The 23,001-nt window shown below is 43.2% G+C and overlaps 1 protein-coding gene across 4 annotated transcripts in view; it reads left to right on the forward strand.

Moving 5' to 3' along the window:
* Lrguk (leucine rich repeats and guanylate kinase domain containing) overlaps positions 1–23,001 on the forward strand; it is a 111,212-nt gene that overhangs the window by 19,751 nt on the left and 68,460 nt on the right. For all 4 annotated transcript variants that reach the window (XM_075953987.1, XM_075953986.1, XM_075953988.1 and 1 more), the window contains exons 5-7: positions 1,225–1,306; positions 10,874–10,998; positions 15,865–16,008. In XM_075953987.1, coding sequence (XP_075810102.1) covers positions 1,225–1,306; positions 10,874–10,998; positions 15,865–16,008 — 351 coding nt within the window. The remainder of the gene's footprint in view (positions 1–1,224; positions 1,307–10,873; positions 10,999–15,864; positions 16,009–23,001) is intronic.

Here is a 23,001-nt window from a genome sequence, read left to right on the forward strand (position 1 = left end):
GCTGTTTCAAAGGGCACAGGAGGGACAGTGTTTATTCAGCATCTTCTCGACCACCTTCTGGAGTGAGGTTACAGCACCCTCATCAAGTGCCCAATATAGTGTTCCAAAACCTTGAGTTTTCTTACCTTTTGTTTAAAAAAGATATTTTCCCCAGTAGATGAATTAAGCAAAGCTCTTTATTTAATTAGTTAGTATGTATGTATGTATGTATGTATGTATTCTCATTGTAGAACAGGGTCCACAGACGTTGCTGAAAATGCCTGTCTAAATGAGTCAATTTTGAGAAAGGGTACTGTGGTAGTTTGAATGTGGTTGGCCCCCATAATCTCGTAGGGAGTGGCACTCTTAGCAGGTGTGGCTCTGTTGGAGTAGATTTGACCTTATTGGAGGAAGCGTGCCACTCTGGGGAGCAGGCTTTGAGGATTCCTATGCTCAGGACACTGCCCAGTGTCTCAGTTGACTTCCCATTGCCTGCATGATGGAGCACTCTCAGCTCCAGCACCACGTCTGTCTGCCGGCACACCGCCATGCTCCCCTTCATGATCATAATGGGCTGAACCTTTGAAACCAAGTGAGCCGTCCTCATTTAGCATGCTTTCTTTATAAGAGTTGCCTTGGTCATGGTGTCTCAGCAATAAAAAAAAAAACCCAAACTAAGGCAGATACAACTGAAGCCGTGCAGCCTGGGGGATAAAGAAGGACTGTCCTGGCGGTGAGGGGCGGCGTGTGAGACTCTCTGGAGAACAGAACAATCAGATGCACACCCGAGTGAAGCTACTGTGGTCTGTTGGGCGTTAGAAGAAATAGGAAGCATGGTGATATAGGCGAAACTGAAGTGAATCCTGAAGGAGACCAGGAGATTTAAAATAACCGCTGAACACATGAGAGTCGGCAGGGCGTGGTGGCACACGCCTTCAATCCCAGCCGATCTCTGCAGGTTTGCGGCCAGCCTCATCTCTAAGAATTTCAGGCCAGCCTTGGCTGCATAGTGAATGAGACCATGGAGGGGAAGGAAGGGTGGAAAAGGGAGGATCCGTCTCTCGGGGTGGTGACAATAACATCCCGGCGAGAAAAGGCGGAGAGAGATGCCTGGTTTGGCTGCAGAGCCCCTACAGCCATCAGTGCTAAGTCTGCATCCAGAAACCTGTCTTCTGGTTTTGCTGTTAAACACTAGCAAGCCTGAAAGAAAGCAATGTGTAACGTATGTTCTCCTTTTGTCACCAGAAGGTGGATTTTTCCTCCAACCAGATTATGGAAATGTGTGACCTGTCGGCATACAACACTCTGACTCAACTCATTTTGGACCGTATCCTTTGGATGCCGGGAAGGGGAGGCTGTGGGGAGTTGCTCCACTGGAGAGGGTGTTCCAGTCTACACGAAGTGGTATCAGATAAGTGATTGCCCTGAAGTGTGTGGCTCGTGTAACTGAATAAGAACCAGTAGTCATAAAACACGGAAAGAGATTTGCTTACCAAGGACCCGTTCTACAGGCCAAAGCTTGCTGTGGCCTTCTGACCCCAGCAAGCAGAGAAGGACGGTCCTTGACATGAATGTTAAGCTTGTTTCTTGATTATAGACCTAGGGAAGTTCTGTTAAATGAACATATATCTTCAAATTTATTTAAAATTTTGCCTTATTTTTTTTATACAAATTCAGAGTCTGAAAAACCTAGATTTGTCATGAGGAAAATTGGTAGGAGTTCATATTGCTGCCTTTAAATAAAGCAAGGCATTCTAGTGTGTTATTTATTTATTTTGTTGGGGGAATCAAACCTGGGATCTCACACATGCTTGGTAAGTGCTCTACTCCAGACCCTATAGCTCCAGCTAAAATGTATTTAACTAAAAACAAAAGAAAGGCCCAGTTTTTGATTGCCTCCAGGAACATACATGTATGCATTGCATGAACCACGCTCCCGTGCAAGCAGAATGCAGACTTCCACTTGTGGAGCCTGAGCCTAAAAGGTTAACTCAAGATCTTTGTGTCTAATGAGCTTGAATCTCCTCTTTACACCAGAGACTGGTGTTCTCTGGGTAATAAGCCAGCAGGGCTCTCTGTTGCTCAGCAAGCGTCTTTCTCCCCCCTTGAGAATTTGGGGAGCAGAATGGCGCATGGGTTGACTGCCCCTGAGTGTCTCATTCCAGGGATGAGGCAGCGGCCTTGTTTGTAGTAAGTCTGAGGTTTGCAGAGGTGGTGATCCAAGAGGCGGACTTTGTAGAGAAAGTCTCTACTCATGAGGAATGCTCAAGCCCATCCCCACTCCCTTTCAAACTCATCGATGAAATAAGCAGCGAGTGAGCTGTTAGGTGGTGCTCATGAGTAGCCCAACAGAGGCATCAGATCACGATGTCAACGAAATGTTTCCACGGCAGATCAGAGGCACACACATACGCAACACCTTCCTGTAGAACCTTGGCTTTATGCTTGACCATGGTATGTAATGAATGTTCAGAGAGAGAGAGGGAGCCGGGCGGTGGTGGCTCACGCCTTTAATCCCAGCACTCGGGAGGCAGAGGCAGGCGGATCTCTGTGAGTTCGAGACCAGCCTGGTCTACAAGAGCTAGTTCCAGGACAGGCTCCAAAACCACAGAGAAACCCTGTCTCGAAAAACCAAAAAAAAAAAAAAAAAAACCACAGAGAGAGAGAGGGAGAGAGAGAGAGAGAAGAGAGAGAGAGAGAGAGAGAGAGAGAGAGAGAGAGAGAGAGAGAGAGAGAAAGAGAGAGAGAGAGAACTCAGAAGCCATCTGGCTTGGAAATCCACTTGCCTCTGACCATGTGGGAGAATGCTGCCCAGAGGGACCAGCATAGCATAGCCTGGAACTTGTAGAAATTTAGATTCTATTGTTCTGCCCAAGGCCTATTTGAACCAAGTATCTGGACAATTGGAGTGTAGGTTAAAGCTAAGAAACTGGCTATATTCTAAAGCCCTGCCTGTCAGAGGGGCTCGGCACTCAGAGGCCCTGCCTGTGCCTCAGAGTACCTGGAGAACAGAACGGAGCTGGATATGGATAACTTCTGCTCTGGAAAGATACTTCAGTGTGCAGCCCGGAATTGCCAGCGAAAACAACTCTCACGTATTTTAGAAGCAAAATATGGGATTTTGTTTAAAACATTGCTATTGCCGGGCGGTGGTGGCGCACGCCTTTAATCCCAGCACTTGGGAGGCAGAGGCAGGCGGATCTCTGTGAGTTCGAGACCAGCCTGGTCTACAAGAGCTAGTTCCAGGATAGGCTCCAAAACCACAGAGAAACCCTGTCTCGGAAAAAAAAAAATTGCTATCATGGGGGTTTTAAATTTTTTAAAATAAATTTAGCTTTCCATGTACAAAAGTAGAATATTAGAACTTTGTGACTGTCAAATAATGTAGTGATAAAGAATTAGGTTTTCTTTTTAAAATGTTGACATTAGATGTAGCAGTTGAGTCTTATCACTGACATATAGAGAGTAATTATATCAAGACTTATGGAAATCCAGAGCCTGGGCATATAGGGTATATTATAGCATCTTTACCTGTATTTGAAAAACTGCAGAGGTAAATAGCCAAAACAAACGCTCTTCTTGAGTTATTAATGAAGCAAAATTACAAGTAGTTTAATATCAGAAACTTTACAATTATAATTAATACTAACAGATTCAGGAAAATAAATCTTTTTTCCCTAAAAAAGAAACCTCAAGTGATATATAAAATTTAATGAAATCTAGTATTCTTTAATTTTTATCACATTTTATAATTTATTTTGTATGCATGCATGTTTGTGGGTGCACACAGCATGTGTCCATACGGAGGTCAGAGGACAACTTTTGGGAGTTAGTTTTCTCTCTTTCCACAATGTGGGTCTCAGGGATCCAACGCAGGCCACCAAGCTTGGTGCCCGGTGCCTTTAGGCATCTTCCCAGCTCCCAAATTCAGTACCCTTTCACAGTGCAACTCAGGAAACTAAAGTGTTTTCTCTGAGTATGTTCTCTACACAAGTATTTTAAGCACTCGAATCTAAAAATATCAGCTTCTGGGGAGCACACGGAGAGGATCTCTTTGGAACTTGTCAGTGCTCATGACATTGGCTCAACCACTTTGAGAAGACAGCCTTAAGTTCTCTGATAAAGGTGAGCGTCTACACTCACTATGACCTGGCGCTTCCGACTCCTACAGGAAGTCACAAGTGCCAGGAGGCTTGCAGAGGGATGCTTATTGTGGTGTTGGCTATAATGGCAAAGAAATGAAAACACACCAATTGCTCATCAGTAGGAGATGTAAATAAATTATGCTATTGTCTGGTCATAGCAAATGATATAGGAGCGAAGATGGGTGAGATATACCAACGGGTTTGGCAGAGATGAATTCTTAAGGTTTCTCAAGTCTTTGTTTTATTTTATGTTTGTGAATGTTCTGCCGGCATGTATGAATGTATGTGCACTTCATGTATGCCTGGTGCCCGGGGAGGTCAGAAAAGGGAATCAGATCCCCTGGAACTAGAGTAACAGATGTTTTGCGAGCCTCCGTGTGAGTGCTGGGAATTGAACCTGTGTCCTCTGCAAGAGCAGCTCTTTTTAATCTATGAGCCATCTCTCCATCCAGGAGATGAATTCTAATAAAAATAAATATAACCTAGGTATAAAGGGGAAAGACACAATTCAAGCATAGTATATATTTTTGAGAGGTAGACACAAAGATTGAACAGGAGGTGTGTGTGTGTGTGTGTGTGTGTGTGTGTGCGCACACACACATGTATGTGTGTGTATGTGTTAGAACCGAAGCTCAGGATCTCATACATCTAGGCTACTGTTCTACAACAGAGCCAAACTCCTAGCTCCCTTATATAGCTTAAGAGTCCATTCTATCCAAGAATTAAAAACTGGATTTCTTTTCATTTATTTTTATTTATATATATGTGTGTGCACATATGCAAATGTGTGTACATCCACACATGCTTGCTTTTCTGTATGTGTACATGTGTGCAGGCCCACAGAGGCCAGAGGAGGGTGTTGTGTGCCCCAGAACTGGAATTACAGGCAGTTGTGAGCTGCGTCATGTGGGTGCTGGGAGCCAAACTCAGGTTCTCTGCAAGAGCAGTACATATTCTTAACCGCTGAGCCTTCTCTCCAGTCCCAAACTGTGGAAAGTCTTAATTGAGTCTTTTGAAAATAAACCAATTATGCTTGTAATATAAAGTGATTATAGTAGATTATATTAATATCTTGAACTACATTGTTAACTATAAGGAATCAATTTTTTAGTTTATCATATTAGATTATTTTATCTTTCCCTGTGTAGATAATTGATGATTACTTGATAATCATCCTGAATTACAAGGTGAGAAATTTAGTCAAGGTTAAGTAGATTTGCTTATTATTAAGTAAAGATGTAGTTTATTCTCTACCTTACAAGTATTGATGGGTCGTTAATAAATTAAAAACATGATTCATAGAATTTGAGAGCTTATTTTATGGTAAAGGAGCTGGAGACCCAGGGAAGGTCAACTTGTTGGAGCTCTCTGGAAAATCACTCTGAAGTTACCATTCTGAATCTTACTAGTTTGCGCACGCTATAATCCACTGAGTGATTACTGTTTTTATAACACTGCTGTTTAAGCTATATGCATATTTCCTTTCCCCTTTAACACTCACTTCTGTGGCAAAGACCACCTTCTAAGGTGGTAAAGATCTCTTAGGATTGGCTGTGGTTAAAGCCACCATCATGACTCTCCACTAAGAGAATCCTGATGGATTTCGGCCTCAGTTCTCAGTTACTGTTTTCTGTACACCCAAACCATGTTTTATGATTGTAGACAAATGAATAAGAGCAAATGCTGAACTGGTGAATAATTCACACCGAGCATTTATGAACTGCTGACAGCAATGCCGGAATGTAAAAATATATTCTTGGGTTCCCCAGGCCCCAGTCATAAAGTTATGCTTAAGTGCCACAGGGTTCCTTCACTTGGCTTCCATAACAATCTAAAATCCCACTGTCAATGATTTATTCACAAAAATGGTAAAACTTCAGAGCTGGAAAGCGAGGCAGCGATTGCGAGTTCTTGGAGGCTTTCTCCTGATAGCCCTCCTTTAATATTATAATGCCCCTAAGAGGATTAATGCAGTAAGCTAATTCATCGAAATAGTTTAGTGATTTATCAGATTGTATTTCTTCTTATCAGAAACTTCCCAGACCTCGGGAAGAATGTGAAATAATAATGTTAGGAGGAAGGGCAAGAAGCCCTCCGTGAAGGATCTTAAAATAAGAAGACAGGATTAGAGGGTTGAAGGTATTCTGCCTGGGAAGTGTGCCTAGCTGGGAACGGAGAGCTGCTCACAGCCACGCGTACTGATTGTAATCAGCACCGCAGTGCTGTGTAACATGACTGCTGGAATAAGGAGGGGAAGAGGCATGGCCATGTAAAGGGTGTGGTCATTCCTGGGAAGTGTATCCCAGGACTCCTCAGATGTCCAAGCCACGGATGCGCAAATCCCTTGTATGTCATGAGATAGATGCTATGTCACATGCTGTTACGACATGCTGTTGGGAATAATAACAAGGAAAAAGCCGTATGACTTCGATACAGTTGTATGGTTTCCGCATCAAGCGTTTTCATCATGTGGTTGATTGGCTGAATAAAAGGGTGTAGAATCTATGCCGATGCAGGGCCAGCATGACTGGAGGTTTCTCTCCCACCTGCCAGCTTCCAAATAACCACTCTGAGGCTTACTATTTACTATAATGGCTTGGCCGATGGCTCAGGCTTCTTACTGGCTAGCTCTACATATTTAAATTAACCCGTTTCTATTAGTTTGTATTTTACTGTGGCCTTATGGCTTGTTAGCTCACATCTTGTTTCTCTGGCAGCTGCTGGTGTCTTCCAGACTCCACCTTCCTTTTTTCCCTTTCCCTTTGCTTAGATTTCCCACCTGGCTCTATTCTGCCTCGCTGTTCGCCAAATAAGCTTCATTATTAACCAATGGCAGCAAAACATATTCACAACATACAGACGGGCATCCCACACCAGGCCAGCATATCCTTTACTTGTGAGCCCAAGTAACTTATGGTGCCTGAAAGTCCTTCAGTGTTAAGGGGAGTGAGACTTGGGAAGTGGGAGGAGATGGTAGGGAATGAGCAGTGGTCTCCACAGGGATGCTGGTTGAACTCAGTTTTTGCAGAACCCCTTGAGCAGCCACAGCGGGATCTGTTGGAGCCAGGGCCGTGGTTGCAATGAGGCATGGTGTTTCTCCTTTCTCTCCTCTCAGTTCTCATTTCAGAAAACTTGACATGTAGCAGTGACAGGGAGAGAGGAAGCTGGAGGCACCAGAAGAGTTGAGACAGTCTCTGGGGTCTTAGAAATAAGCTTTTCCAATTCCCGATGTCACCGTCATGGCTAGGACTCCTATGTTCCAGCTCCTGGCTCTTGCCTGCTTCTAGGAGGCTGCTTCTGGCAGCTGCCCACTGCATCCGTTCACTCTGCTGTGATTCGGAGCATCTTCTTCTGGTTGGGATAGAGTTTCCAGGGCACCATTGTTTCTGTTAAACGGGGCTTAAATACTTTGTTCTCTCTGACACCGAGCAGATGGCTATTTGAAGTTTTCATGGCTTAGTTTTTGTTACCAAAGATTGCTTGCTGCAGAGATATTTCATACACAGCTGTGTGAGGTAATTTAATCTCTCATTTCCTATATTTCATGCGCGTCTTTCATGATAGCCCGTATCTACAAAGAGCTGGCCTTCATCTGTTTCCAAAACCATTGTTTAGCCAGCCTAGAGAAAATGGGATCTGAAAGACAGTGTTTGTGAGTAAGTATCTGTTTGTATGGCTGTTTTGGCAGAGACCCTACTCATAGGAGATTTGAAATGGCATATTGACCTCCACAAAACCGTGTGTTTCTGCCCATGGCTGGAATCTGGAACCAGCAAGAGAAGCCTAGAAATTTCTGCTACATTTGGTAACATTATCCGATTTTGGTAACATTATCCGATTTTCTTATTTATCTCTATCCTTAGTCCAGCTCTTTTTGGATTCAGTCCCAGCCTTGATTCATCCATTTCCATGCTACACATTAGAGAATGTGACGCTTGGCCATGTGTCTGTAATGTAGTTATGATATGAGAACCTTAGAGTTTTGAAGAATAGCTCATTCACACCCTTTTAAAAAACAAACAAGTTCTCAGACAATTCCATGCATGTATATCATATTTTCTGGCTATTCTTATCCCCACCTTCTCTCATTTCCATTCCACTCCGGTCAGTACCCTCTCTCCCCAACATGTCCCTTCTTGACATTCATGTCTTTTTGTTTGATGACTCACTTAGTTTAGCAGGGCTGTCTGTGTGGTCATGAGCTTAAAACAACCTGCTGGAACCAGTGAGTACACAACTCACGGAAAAGAGTGACCAACACTCCCCCACTCCCAAAATTTATCAGTAGCCAGCAATTTAAGAGAGAGGGGTAGGGCTCCATGAGCCTCTTCTTCGCCTTGGCTGTTGACAAGGCCAGTCTTACGCAGCCCAGTGCAGGCTCAAAGAGCTATTGTGAGATCACAATTGTAATGGCTGTGTTACGGCCTGAAGACAATTCTGCACCCTTCCCCTGTCTTCCAGCCCTCACTTTTCTTTCCTCTTTCACTTACCAAGCCCAAGAGGGGTGGTGTAAACATCCTTTTCAGGACTGCACACCCAACCATCGCTGACTTTCAACACCATGATCAGCCACGAGGCTCCGTGTTCGCAGTCATTCCCTGCAGAGAGGAGCTTCTCTCACTAAGACTGAACATTGTGTTTGTTTATGGGCATGAATGTGAACATTTTGAAGGAAGTTTGATTCCATGTCAAGTTAGCTAAACAATAGCAGTTAAGTTCCCCTGGAGCCTAACCGTGGGTTTTCAGTCAAGTGTTCGTACCAAGCATGAATTCTCTCCTGTGAAGTGCACCTCAAATAAAGAGACAGTTGGTTACCCCATAATCATCGTGCCATTATTGCTCCAGTATCACACCCAATCTTTATTTATTTTTCCCCATGTCTTAACTCCTAGCCTCATACCAACTCGGTGTTATCACCATGTTACAAAGGCAAACCTGATAGCGAAGGGTTGTGCAAACCAGATCGGGGTTTTGAATTTATTCTATTAAAATTTAAAAATGTTTGATTTATGTGTGTTTATGTATTTGTGTGGGTATGTGTACATGAGTGTAGATCCCACTGAAGGCACTGGATTTTCTGGTGCTGACATTGCAGGTGATTGTGAACCGTCTGATGTGGGGGCTGGCATCCAAGCTCAGGTCACCTGCAAAAGCAGCACACACTTTTAACCAGTAAGCCACCACTCCCACCTACTCTGTGACAATTTTTTAAATTAGACAGAACATCCAATCAACATTTTGAAATAATTAACCTGATTTTAGCCCCCGAGGCTCTTTTTTTTAAAAAATATTTATTTATTTATTTATTATGTGTACAATAGTCTGTCTGTGTGTATGTCTGCAGGCCAGAAGAGGGCACCAGACCTCATTACAGATGGTTGTGAGCCACCATGTGGTTGCCGGGAATTGAACTCAGGACCTTTGGAAGAGCAGGCAGTGCTCTTAACCACTGAGCCATCTCTCCAGCCCACCACGAGGCTCTTGAGGGCAGAAAGTAATGGTTGTAAAAGCAACCCATTGATGCTAAAGGGGAGTGGAGTTGGCAGCTGGGTGAAAACCAAGGACACCTAAAGACAGGTTTCAGAGCATCAATATCCGGTCTTAGTGATTAACTAGATGCTGTAAAGAATGAGAGAAAATGGTGATGTTACAGCTACTTGGGAGGCAAAGCTGGGCCCTGGTGGAGCAGTGGCATTCATCCCAGGGAACTAGTCAGGCGGTTTGAGGACGGAAAAGGCCTAGCTGAACACTCAGCTTTGGAATTGCTGTCTGGACCGAATGCAAGCTTGGGACACGAGATAAACTTTAAAAATGTGATCAGTGAGAACAGAAACAGCAGATGGTGATATTAGAGCAGACTTCTAGGCTTCCTGTATTTGAACGGGAGAAGGGAAGCCAATACCAGTGGGAACAAAGGGCTGCTCCCCTCCCTGAGAGGGTGTTGGCCGTCCAGACACGCCCATTTGCTGTTGAGACATTGCGAAGATGATCTATCTATCTATCTATCTATCTATCTATCTATCTATCTATCTATCTATCTATCTACCTATCTACCTATCTACCTATCTATCTATCTATCTATTATCTATCTATCTATCTATCTATCTATCTATCTATCTATCTATCCCTGTTCACATTGCCTCGGGGTGACCCTGCCTTCCAAACTCCTGCTTGAGGGGAGCCACATGAGTTCCCCCATGGAGACCATTAACTAACCCAGAGAAACACCACCCATGAGACAGTTCTGAACTGATGTTTTCGTCCATAGTATTAAATGAATCACATGTGGATACAAATCCTATGCCTTTAAAATTTTATAGAAGTGATGTTTTCTCCTATATGAAAAACATAAGATTTAGTTAGGTAGGGCTCGTCCTATATGGGGCATAAAATATTCATTTATTCAAACTCTTGTCTGATTTTTCTAGTGATAATTTAACACTGATTTTATTTTATATTTTTACTTTTTTGAGTGTATATGTATGTATGTGTGTCTGTGTTTCGCCAAGGTGCCTGTGTGAAGGTCAGAGCATCATTTTTAGGCATTGATCCTCTCCTCCCATCATGTGAGACCTAGGGGTTGACATCAAGTAACTTTACCTGCTCAGCCATCTCCCTGGCCCAGCACTGATGTGTGTGTGTGTGTGTGTGTGTGTGTGCGCGTGCGTGTGTGTGTGTGCGCGTGCGTGTGTGTAACGTTTCCAAAGACTCTGAATAACATTTTCCTTAAACATAGTTGTCACGTACAGACAACGAGATAGAAGAAATCACTGGGCTAGAGAACTGCATCAGCCTGACCCACCTCAGTCTGGCTGACAACAAGATCACAACCATCAACGGCTTGGGAACACTGCCCATCAAAGTGCTTTGTTTGGTGAGTCCAACAAGACGCCGTTCTTGGTAAAAGTAGTGGTGTTGTTTAAGAAGTGCGTGAGTTATGACGACCTTATAGCGTCTGGTGTGCATTCATGCCCCTGTGCGTGGGATCAGTAGCCCCTGTTCAAGTAAAGCCAGTTTCAAATTCCGTATGCAGATTAAACATTTAGATAGTCAGTTTTCTAGTCTGTGGAAGAAAGTGTATTTCGACAAGTGGTTTTTAATATTGTAGATTTCGTTGGTGAAAATAAAGGTCAAGCATAGTAAGCGTGCTCAAATTTATGCATGCAGATGTTTCCCAGGCTCTGAACTCAAGCAGCCCATCTATACAAGTGCATGCTGGTCTCCCAGTCTGGAAGTCATAAGCTGTGCAGAGAGGAAATGCATAGTGCGGTCAGAAAGACTCCATCCGATTGCTGTTTTCCCAAGGACAGCGCCTTTTTGAAGCCCTGTGATATGTCATGTGACCAAAACGCAAATGAAAGCTGAGACTGTTGGCCAACAAGTCAGCAGGATCCCAATAGTCCCAAAGATGCACGATCTTTATAAATTAACAGTATGGGTCACTAGTGTGTGTGTGAGCGTGCCAATGCTCTGTGAACAGGATTCTTCCTTCTCTTCCCCTCCCTCCTAGCCTTAGATGGCTCTGTTGGCCTTTATCATACCCATCAGAGGGAGGGCAGGGAACTTTTCAATGAGGCTTGTGTCTTAACCATGTTTATGTCTTTCTCCCAGGAAGCTGTGTTAAATGACATATTGGGTTATGTGTACATTTTTAAATTTGATTTTTTTTAAATTTAAAGACAAGATTTTCCATTTTACGTACCAATCCCAGTTCCTCCTCTCTCTCCTCCTTCTGCTACCCCCCCGCCTTTCCCCCACCCCATTCCCCTCACTCCTCAGAGAGGGTAAAGCCTCCCATGGGGAGTCAACAAAGTCTGGCACATCAAATTGAGGCAGGACCAAGGCCCTTCCCCCCATATCTAGGCTGAGCAAGGTCTCCCTCCATAGTGAAGGGGCTCCAAAAAGCCAGTTCATGCACTAGGGATAAATCCTGGTGCTGCTGACAGTTCCTCACAGACTGTCACTCACATTCAGAGGGCCTAGTTCAGTCCCACGTGGGTTCCCCAGCTGTCGGCTCAGACTCAGTGAGCTCCCACCTGCATGCATACATTTTTTTAACTTAAAAATTATTTTTTATTCTATGTCTTTGCTTACATGAATGTTTATGAAACATTTTCATGCCTGGTGCTCAGGGAGTCAAGGAGGTGGCACAGGATCCCCTAGGACTGGAGTTACAGACAGTCGTGAGCCACCATGTGGGACCTGGGGATTGAAACTGGAAAAGCAGCCAGTGCTCTTAACTACCGAGTCATTTCTTCAGCCCTACGTGCACATCTTTGTACATGCACATAGGAATTCCTTATTTAACCACAGATCACTGAGGTTTGGCTCTGTGACGACGTTTCTTCCTCTTAAAGCTCAAAATGCTTCTCGCCCTCCATGGAGTTCAGAGAGGGTGGAGGACCAGCCTTCCAGCACCATTCAGAGAAAAGCTTCACGAATCCCCTGAGAGTTTATGTTTTCTGTGCTCAAGGAGTGACAAATATTACTAAAACTGTGCATTTTACTTTCATCCTGTGTCTCGTTAATCACATGACCCTCGCTGGCACTAGCATTCTTGCTATTTTTTTTCTGCCAATAAATGAGATAAGTAAGTAGTTCTAGTTCCTGCACCCAGCACCAAGACGGGCCAGAAAATACAGAATATGCCATTACTCATTTTCACTGAAGTTCTGAGAGTTAGAAAGTTGCCTTTTCCAAATTTGAATAAAATTCATAACCCAAATGATGCACGCTTGCTTCAGCAGTTTTTATTGACTTCATTTTTAATTCATGGAATCAGAACATCATTTGGTTTTGTTATTGACAAGAACTCAGTGTACAGTACAGTAAGAAGAGCAAACCAACCGCTAATACTCTGCCTTCATCCTCTGTGGGAGATGTAAAAGATGGCTTGCCGGTGGGCCATTCTGTCCTTAGAAGCGTGACAGCGTTGGACAGTGATAAAGCTTGAACTTCACCGTGTGGGAGGAAAGGCCAGTTGGGTTCCCTGACAGACTGGCAGATGAGGAATGCTTCCTAATTGAATTTACTGCTCTCAAAGTGCTTTTTCTGCTATTCACTGCGAGGTTGGAGGAGCTGTGTGCAGAAACTTCTTAAGTCCACATTCCCGAGCGGGCCTTCGGCTCTCAGTGCCCGACAAAGGCCCTGCCTGCCTGGCTTTCAGTCAGAGATTCCGTGATTCTCAGCTTCTCTCAGTCTGCCCTCTTTTACGACCATAGGCTATCCAATTAAACTTTTCTATGCCTCGCTCTGCTCAGACCATCTCCCACTCTGAAAGCCATCAGAGCCCCTGAAGAATACTACATCTGTCCAGCGTATAGAAAGTGCTTCACAGTCCTTCATGGAGAAGCGCACTGTATATGAATTTGATCTGTGGGCAGTGTTTGAATTGAGCCCTCATTTCAATACATTAAATTGATATGGATATGATGGTGAGCTCAGCAGGGTCTCTTTCCTATTACTTTTCACTTTTTATAACTTTTTTGAACTTTGAACAGGAAAATTTGATTTCACTTTGGCAAATAAGGTTATGAAGTTTTTTTTTCTTCTTATTACATTTTTTCAAATACATGGAAGTAAAAAGAATAGTATAATAAGCTCTCATGGGCTGTAACCCACCTTTAAAGGTTATTAACATTCTATTATGATATTTTAAGGAGCTATAGAATTATAGTAGTGAGCGTAAATCTAGTTCATTATTGAAAAAGGATGAAAATGGGTTTCTTGCTATTCAGTGTGCCAGTGAACATTACCGGTGAAAATATTCAAACGAAAGGGAATACAGCAATTTAAGTTTTCAGTTATTAAGTTATTCAAATATTAAGTTATATTGAAAGTTTTGAGTGTTTTTTAATATTTTATTTTTGAGACAGGCTCTCTCTGGGTAGCCCAAGCTGTCCTGGAACTCACTATGTAGACTAGGCTGGTCTTGAACTTACAGAGATCTGCCTGCCTCTGTATCACCATGCCCAGCCTGAAAACTTTAAATGTCTTAAAGATAAGTAAAACATAGTATTAACTCAAAATTTGAACTTTATGATACTTTTCGACTTAAACCGAAGGCTAAATTTTACTGTGATATTTTTCTGTTCCTTAAGGCAAAGGGGCTAAGGACTGCAGAGTATATTGGGAAGTCCTCAAAAATGAAAATTATTGTTATTGCTATTATTGCCATGGGTGTATGGAGACTGAGAAAGAGGACAACCATTTGAGTATGGGAACTTTCCCCTGTTATCAATGTCTGAGAGATGCTTGTATGTGAACTATTGAAGAAGTAGATATGGTTATCATGATGTAGCAGGCTACCCAGTGGTAATGGCATTGAGGGAGTAACCATTGTTTTAACTAACAGTTGTGCACCCTGGACTGGATCGGAGGGCTGTTTCTTCTGATGGGCTTGCTGGAATGTTGGGTGGTGGGGTCAGCTCATCCGGATTGCTTTGATGGCTATTAGTCTTGGGGTATTGACTCATAGGTACCAGTCTGTTAGTCTCCTAGTTAGTCTCAGGGTATTTTCCCACGTGATTTGGGATTCCTGCTTGTCCAGGTGATGTTTCCATAGTAGGATGGCTGGAACATGGTATCTGTATCTAGAGCTCCTAGGATCTGAAAGCAGGCGTGACTTGGTCGTCTTGTATCGTAGAATTAGAATCAGTACGTTTCTTTCATACTCTTTGTTTAAGGGAGGTTTTATAGGCTACCATAGGTTAAAGAGGAGGTACGACACAAGCACAGACTCTATCAACTCAACCTTCAACAGACTGTGTGAGATGATGTCACTTGAGAATATTTCTGGAAACCGAGTATAGGTTTACCACGATGGAGCTGAAGGAGCGCATTCAGGCCATGACTTCAGAGACCAGCATGCAGCTGCACTGATGTTTAGGTTTCAGGGGTGTGGCCTTAGTGTCTTTTCCAGTTGTGCTGAGAAACCACTGCAACAAAAGCAACCTCAGTGGGAAAGCGTTTCTTCAGCTCACAGTTCTGGGCCGCAGTCCTTCGTAGCAGGGGAACCACAGCCCAGGGGCCTGAGAGAGCATGCCTTCGGGATCCACAGAAGTCACGGAAGCAGAGAACAATGAGTAGAGCATGCTTGGGTGTGTTCAACTCCATGTCTTCAGTCTTATACAATTGAGAATCCTCTGCCTAGGGGATGGTGGTACCCACAGTGGGTGGGGCCTTCCTCCGCAGTCATTATAATCCATCTCATGTATGCCCCCAGGACAGCCCACCTCACCAATCCCTTGCTGAGATTCTCTTCTCAGGCAATATGTTTGTAGTAAAACTTAATGAAAAAAAAAGAGGCCACAGATTTGCTAGAGAGCAAGGAGGGGCATATGGGAGGATTTGGAAGGAAGAGAGAGAAGAGGGGAAATGATATATTATAATCTCAAAAATAAATTTAATAATTTGAAAAATCAAAGGACTAACATCATAACATACATTGTTAAAAGCTTATATTACTTAGTGTGTGACTATCGTACTGACTGGAAAGTTCATCCTGAAGATGAAAATATTAAAATTCTAATAAAAATACTATACCCCAAGCTTTCAGGTGCAAAGCTAGGATTTCCTTCTTGGGTCTCTGTGTAGATGTTTAGATAGGCGAATGATGAAAATGGGGGCAGGAAAAGAACAATTTATTGTTTTCGTTTTTAAAGAATGTGGGGTCCATGTCCAAATATGAAGATTTCTTGCATATTGCTTTAAAACACAAACTGTGTTTTATCCATTTCAGAGCAACAACCAGATTGAGAACATCACAGGTCTGGAGGAACTGAAAGCCTTGCAGAAGCTGGATCTCTCCCACAATCAGATCAGTAGTCTCCAGGGCTTGGAGAACCATGACCTCCTGGAAGTGATCAACCTAGAGGAGAACAAGGTGGCTAACGTAGGGCGTGGCTTCCGTGGGTAACGTAGGGGGTGGCTCCCGTGGGTAATGTAGGGCGTGGCTTCTGTGCTTAACATAGGGCGTGGCTCCCGTGGGTAACATAGGGTGTGGCTTCTGTGGGTAACATAGGGCGTGGCTTCTGTGGCTCTGTGAAGTGATCCTGTATTGGCTTTTCAAGGCTTACATGGAATGCCCTCTAGCAAACTTTCTGGGGCAGTTCTTAGAGTATGACTTTTTGAAAAACACCACCATTCTAAACATTTGATGATTCTTAGTCACAGTATTTTAAAGGTTGAAATTGTCATCATGTGTGTGTAATTTTCTGAAGTTGTGTTCACACAACATTTTCTGTAGAAAGAAAGTGTTCAGAAAATTCAAAATGTCCAAGCAAGAAGAGACAAGAGAATATCCACAGGCAGATGTCTCCTCTTGCCTACATTCAGAAATTCAGACTACTGGTGGGAAAGGCGTGGAGAAGATGCTGCTTAAAAGGATACAAAGCTTCAGCTAGAGGCTGGGCAGAGGGATGCTTCAGCTAGAGGCTGGGCAGAGGGGTGCTTCAGCTAGAGGCTAGGCAGAGGGATGTTTCAGCTAGAGGCTGGGCAGAGGGATGCTTCAGCTAGAGGCTAGGCAGAGGGAAGCTTCAGCTAGAGGCTGGGCAGAGGGATGCTTCAGCTAGAGGCTAGGCAGAGGGCTGCTTCAGTTAGAGGCTGGGCAGAGGGATGCATTCCAAAATCTATTTAGTACCACCAACTGCAGTTAACAATATAGTGTTTTGCATGTGTATTGGTGTGGGGGAGGCTAGCTGTTGAGACAGGGTGTCAGGTAGCCTAAGCTGGCCTTGAACTTGCTATGTAGCCAAAACCAGCTTTGAACATTGGTCCTCCTGCCTCTACTACCTCCAAAGTGCTAGAATTTATAGACATGAGCCACCACTAGTTATCAATAGTGGTCTTGAAAAATGCTGAGAATGAGTTTTTAATGTTCTTTACCCCAAAACAATAGCCTTTAGGAAATAATAGATTATTAGCTATATTTAGCCTTTCTACAATATGTGTATATGTGTATTATGTATATATATATCATGTTGAATATGTTAAATATAAATATATACAGTTGTATCTGTAATCTAATAAATGTAAATGCCACAAGAAAGGCTTAACCATAAAAATTAAGCAAAATGAACAGACATAGAAATGATTTCTTATATACTGCTATAGCAACAGTGTCTCTTCAATGGGTTGGGAAATGAATTTGTTTGCTTATCTGGCTCAATGTACCCTTTACTTTCAAAATTATATCATATTCTCTTTCTCTCTCTTGAACTCCAAATTAATTTAGTTAGTTGTCCCTCCCTCCCTGCCTTTCTTCTTTGTTTCCTGGTTTTTTTTTTCATTCTTCCTTCCTTGCACAGTACTGGGGCCTCTCACAAGCCCATGACTAAGCTATATTCCAAGGAACTTTTTCCCACCAAGCTTGCATTCTTCATTAGGTTGTAAACAAATCAACAAAAGTCAGTTACTACAGTCTAAGAATAAGCACAGTTGTAATCTTAGACAAGACAGTTGATCTTCACCTCACTTTATCTGTTAGCTGAGTTGATTTAGTGACTTCTTACAAGGTAAATGATTCTATTAGATGACATTGGTCCATGTATCTTGTGTCGCAGGAAGACAGTACAATTTCTGTTCCAAATGGCTTTAGCGTCCTTTTTATGAATTGCCATTGAGGATTGACTTAAGAAATATTTTGTGCTTAAAATGGCTCTCATATATATATATATATATATATATATATATATATATATATATATATAGGGGATGTTGAGAAGGTAGAACAAGCTCATTAAATGCAAGCTCAGTACATCTAAGAATTTAAGAGAAGTAACAGCAGTGGTGATAAAACAGTTATAGTAGATGAGAACATAGGGCCTTGCCTTCAGAAATGGGAGTGGAGTTAGACTTGAGAACCCAAGCTGTAGACAGAGACCGGGCTTTTGTTTCCCAGCTGCCCAGACCTGGATAATCAAGCAGAAACTTTCACAACAGTGTTTGGCTTCTTAGCTCAGGCTTATTATAACTAACTCTTACAACTTAAATTATGTGATCCACGTGGCTTGGTACCTTTTCTCAGTGAGGCATTCTTATCTTGCTTCCTCTGCATCTGGCTGGTGACTGCATCTCTGCCTTTCCTCTTCCCAGAATTCTCTTAGTCTGGTTGCCCTGTCTATACTCCCTTCCTGGCTACTGGCCAATCCGCGTTCCATTAAACCAATACGAGTGACAAATCTTTACAGTGTACAAGAGCATTATCCCACAGCAACAAGGCTTGGATGTGCCATGGGTGTAAATTTACCATCACTAATAAAAGGGAAAAAGAAACAGGAGATGTTAACTTTAATGATATACATTATTAACTAGGTATCTCTGAAATGCAGTTTTAGCACATAATCTACATATGAAATTATTATTGAGCTATTTTGTCTCCTACTGTCTTATACCGGACTTTTGGCACTGGGTGTTTATGTTATAGTTGGGAGTACATCTCACTTCGTTTAGCCAGAATGTGGATCTGGAGTCACCCCACACAGAGTATAACTCTCTCTTGCTTTTCAAGTCACTTTCAAAACTACACTGGAAAAGGGTGAAAAAAAAAGAGGTATGTTCAAATGAAGAAAGGCGTTCATAATTTCCTAATGTTAGAGATTCTGTTCTGTAAAAAAGTGGACACTCGCCCTACAGGGCACTCCTTTGGCAAATCAGTCTTTGACAGTAACATAATTCCCTGTCCCCCACTGGGCATGGTGGGAGTAACCTACAATCCTTTGAAATGTTATTTGAACCCTCTGACGAGTCCCTCAGGGGTTTCTATAGGATGGTTGAGAATTTTTTGATTCAGGGGTGGAAAATTTATTTGTAAAGGGAGCACCACATAGGTATGCTGCTTCCTCTGTGATTCAGTGCAATGTGAGAAGGACTGTTTTCTCGGCAGCCATTTCCCCAGTGTTATTCTGTGTATACCCCGTACATGCCTGCCCTTTGCCAGTGTTTGCTGTCTGCTGACTAGGGGGCCCCTGCCATCTTCCACTCTGCGGTCCCTGTGACATGCTAAATCATGGCTAGCACTTAAAGTTGACCCAAACTTTCAATGCCACCACAGCCTCCACACCCTCCCAGCTGTGGGATTCTTGTCAGGGTGAACTCAGGGAATGCTAGGCTGCTTCTGAATCTTGGTGCTATACCTCCGAGTTTCTATGTGTCAGGAAGCCGTTGTTTTTCAAGACAGAGTTTGTCTGTGTAGCCCTGGCTGTTCTGGAACTTGCTTTGTAGGCCCAGCTTACCTCAAGCTCACAGATTCACCTGCCTCTGGGATTAAAGGTGTGCACCACCAAGCCCAGCTAATACCTTAGAATTTATTATCAGCGCTTCTTGTCCATTTTTGCAAGGAGTCACAATGCAATACTTAAAACCACAGATGCGAGGAAAGAGCTTCACTTGTAGATAACTTCAGCACTCTGTTGAGCCAGTCTGGTCTTCTCCATTAGTTACGCTGCCTTGGACAGTCTCCCTCGACGTGGATGGAGGTGGCGACAGCGAGGCATCATTTTCATAGTGCTATAGATGGTGTGCGTTCTAAGGTAAAGGGTTTCTTGCTTCTCATTGTTCAGCAATAGACTCTTTTTAATGTCTCAGGCAAGCAATGAGAGGACATTACCAACACCTTCTTGATACCAGTTCATACTTTTGTCCATGTGTACATAGTAACATAAAGAATTTGTGGGGATTTGACTGCTAAGTGAACTTGATCTCTCTTTGGGTTTCCACTTATTAGACTTGAAAAGAGGAACACTGGGTATATGATCTGGGGTCTCCTGTCTTATGCAGGGCCAACGCTGAAGCAGAGGCAGCCGGGTCTGGGTTAGTGGAGATGTTGGTGTGGTCACGTCACTGTTAAAGTCAGTCTCCATTCTACTCCTGCCATTGGACACACGCAAGAAGGAGGCCCCTTGGGCGCTTGTGGTCTCTACACCCCAAAAGGCCAGCCAGGGCTAGGTAGCCTGAGTTGCTATCCAGCCCCCGAAGTAATAGAACTAGAAACTGCCCATGGTTCTCTGCAGAATGCCATGGTGTTCACTTGCAGCCTTGGTCCTTAAGCTGCGTCATTGCTTCTTCAGAACATTTGAGCTTTCAGGCCAGGCCTAATATCACTTTCGCTATGGTCATGGCCCTTAATGCCTGCTCCAGAATGGCCAAGTTGGCCTACTTCTTGTTAACCTACTCTGTGGAGCTGGAGTAAGCCTGCTAAAATAGTCAAGGACTTGACTGAGATCATTAGGCCATCGATAGAGAAAAGAAGACCTGATATGATCAGTCCACATAACTTAGGGCAGAGACCAGGAGACTTAGGGGTGAGCATGGGGCCATGTGCTTTCTGGTTAGGGATTTGGGAGGTGGGGCGTCATCACTTTCTTTTTGTCTACTTCCGGGGCTCCATACAGCTAGCCTCTCCAGCACCTCCTCCGTGTGTTCCTGAGCCTCCACACTGTCTTTCATCATTAGTACTTACTATTGCCCACGTGCTATGGAATAATTCTTCCATACACTGTGAAAATTTGTTGCTTTCCTTGTTAATAAAAAGCTGATTGGCCAATAGCTAGGCAGGATTTTCAGGGCAGAGAGAATGCTGGGAAGAAGAAGGGCGGAGTCTGGGGAGTCTCTAGGCAGAGTCAGAGGAAGCAACATGGGAAGTTCATAGATGAGGTAAACAAGCCTTGGGGCAGCACACAGACTAATGGAAATGGGTTAATTTAAGTTGTAAGAGCTGCCTGGAGATAAGCCTAAGCTACGGGTCAAGCATTTATAATTAATATTAAGTCTCTCTGCATTTATTGGGGGAACTGGAAGTCCCAATGAAAAGCTTTACCTATACTCAAGATTATAGCACGCCATATTTTATTATTTATATCTTGAAGAATTATTTCCCGCCCTCTAGGACAATGGTTCTCAACCTGTGGGCCACGACCCCTTTGGGAGTTAATGACCCTTTCACAGGAGTCACCCAAGACCATTGGGAAACACAGATGTTTACATCATGATTCATAACAGTAGCAAAATAACAGTTATGAAGGAGCAACAAAAATAATTTTATGCTTGGGGTCACTGCAACATGAAGAGCTGTATTAAAGTGTCAGAGAACCACCCTTTAGGAAGGTTGAGAACCACCTCTCTAAGATGTTATCTTCTTGACCTTGGAGGGTTTATCTTGTTCAAACTGTGCCAGGCTTGATTTATGGTTGGCACTCAAGAATATTGTTGGGTGAAAATATGATTCTCAAGAGTCCTCAGCCCCTCACCTCTGAAGGGTGTGGATGGTGTCTAAGGTGCAGTAAAATTCTGGGAAAACCGTGCGTGCATACGCAGGAGGCTCACCTGGCCCCCTCCTGGGTGAAGAAAAGGTAAATGGGCAAAGGTCAGCAGCTGTTTGAGTGGAGACTGTGAGGCTACAGTGAGTCAGAGGCAGTAAAAAGGAAGGTCCCAGAGGGGAACCCTCTGAAGCAGAAATCGCGAGGCAGCATGGACTGAAGACGCTAGGTCTCTGTCAGGTGATGGGTGACTGGATGGTAGTGGTGCCAGCCAGCATCATGGCGAGGCATGACATTCACTTTCTCTTAATATTGTAGAGGCAGGATCCCACTCCAGCGTAGGGCGCTGCACTAAGTCGCCATCTCTCTCAGAATGTAAATGCGGCCGAGACGCAGCTTCTCGGAAGCTAATCCTGTGAGGTAGAAGGTCCACTAACCCTTCCCTGCCTCCCTTGTTTAGAAAAGGGTTTCTACAGCTGAAGTTAATGATCTCAACATGAGATCATGCTGGTATCAGGATGACCTGAAGGCCTGAGAGACAGAAGGGGAGAGAACAGACATGGAGGCCAGGTTTATGTTGCTTTAAGTCAAGGCTGTCCGGCTTCACGAGAAGCTGGAAGAGGGAAGGAAGGATTCTCTTTTGGCGCCTTCAGAGGAATCACCGCTTGCCAGCCTTTGATTGCACCCTCATCTTCAGAGCCATAAGAATTAGCTCCTGGCCGGGCGATGGTGGCGCACGCCTTTAATCCCAGCACTCGGGAGGCAGAGGCAGGCGGATCTCTGTGAGTTCGAGACCAGCCTGGTCTACAGAGCGAGTTCCAGGACAGGCTCCAAAGCTACAGAGAAACCCTGTCTCGAAAAACCAAAAAAAAAAAAAAAAAAAAAAAAAAAAGAATTAGCTCCTGCCGTTTTCAGCCTCCTGGTTTTGGGTTTGTCATGAACCCTCCAAGGCTCGTATAGTGTGCTGCTGTGTGTCTGTGGAATGGAGGGGAGGATGAGAGTTATTTTTAACTCCAATCACTTGTCTTTTCTGATTTTTGTGTTTTAATAAAATTTCCTTACCTTAATTTTAAAAATATTCTTATGGATTTTTTATTTCAAATTTTGGATTAGTTTTTTATTGTTTAGTCTTTAACTAGGACTTGCATGTGCACATGTGTGGGGAGCAGTGTTCAATAGGAATTGAATTCCCATATAGAAAACAAATAGACCCAATATTTCAAAAATCTGATTTAATAGCATAAGATAATCTATTAATGGATATGTCAGGATTTATTGAATTATTTACTTATTGAAATTTGTTGTGTTTACAACTAACTTGCTATTAAAATAATGTTGAAGTATATATCCTCACACATAAATCTATTGTTACATGCATTTTTTTTTATCATTTCCTCATGATGGATTTTTGGAAATGCCATTACTGGGCATAGGTGTCATAAAGCTCATTCATGCTTATGCCTCCCACTGCAGTTATAAAGTTCGGATAACGTATTGTAGACATCTCTGGCTCTTCATTGGTCAATACAATCATTTAAAATTGCCAATCTGGAAGTGAAAACTAGTGTTTTGTATACTGTTTTATATATATTTCTTTGATTCTAAATGAGGTTAAACATTTT

The sequence above is a fragment of the Microtus pennsylvanicus genome, chromosome 19 (assembly GCF_037038515.1).
Source record: "Microtus pennsylvanicus isolate mMicPen1 chromosome 19, mMicPen1.hap1, whole genome shotgun sequence".
NCBI classification, from domain to species: Eukaryota; Metazoa; Chordata; class Mammalia; order Rodentia; family Cricetidae; genus Microtus; species Microtus pennsylvanicus.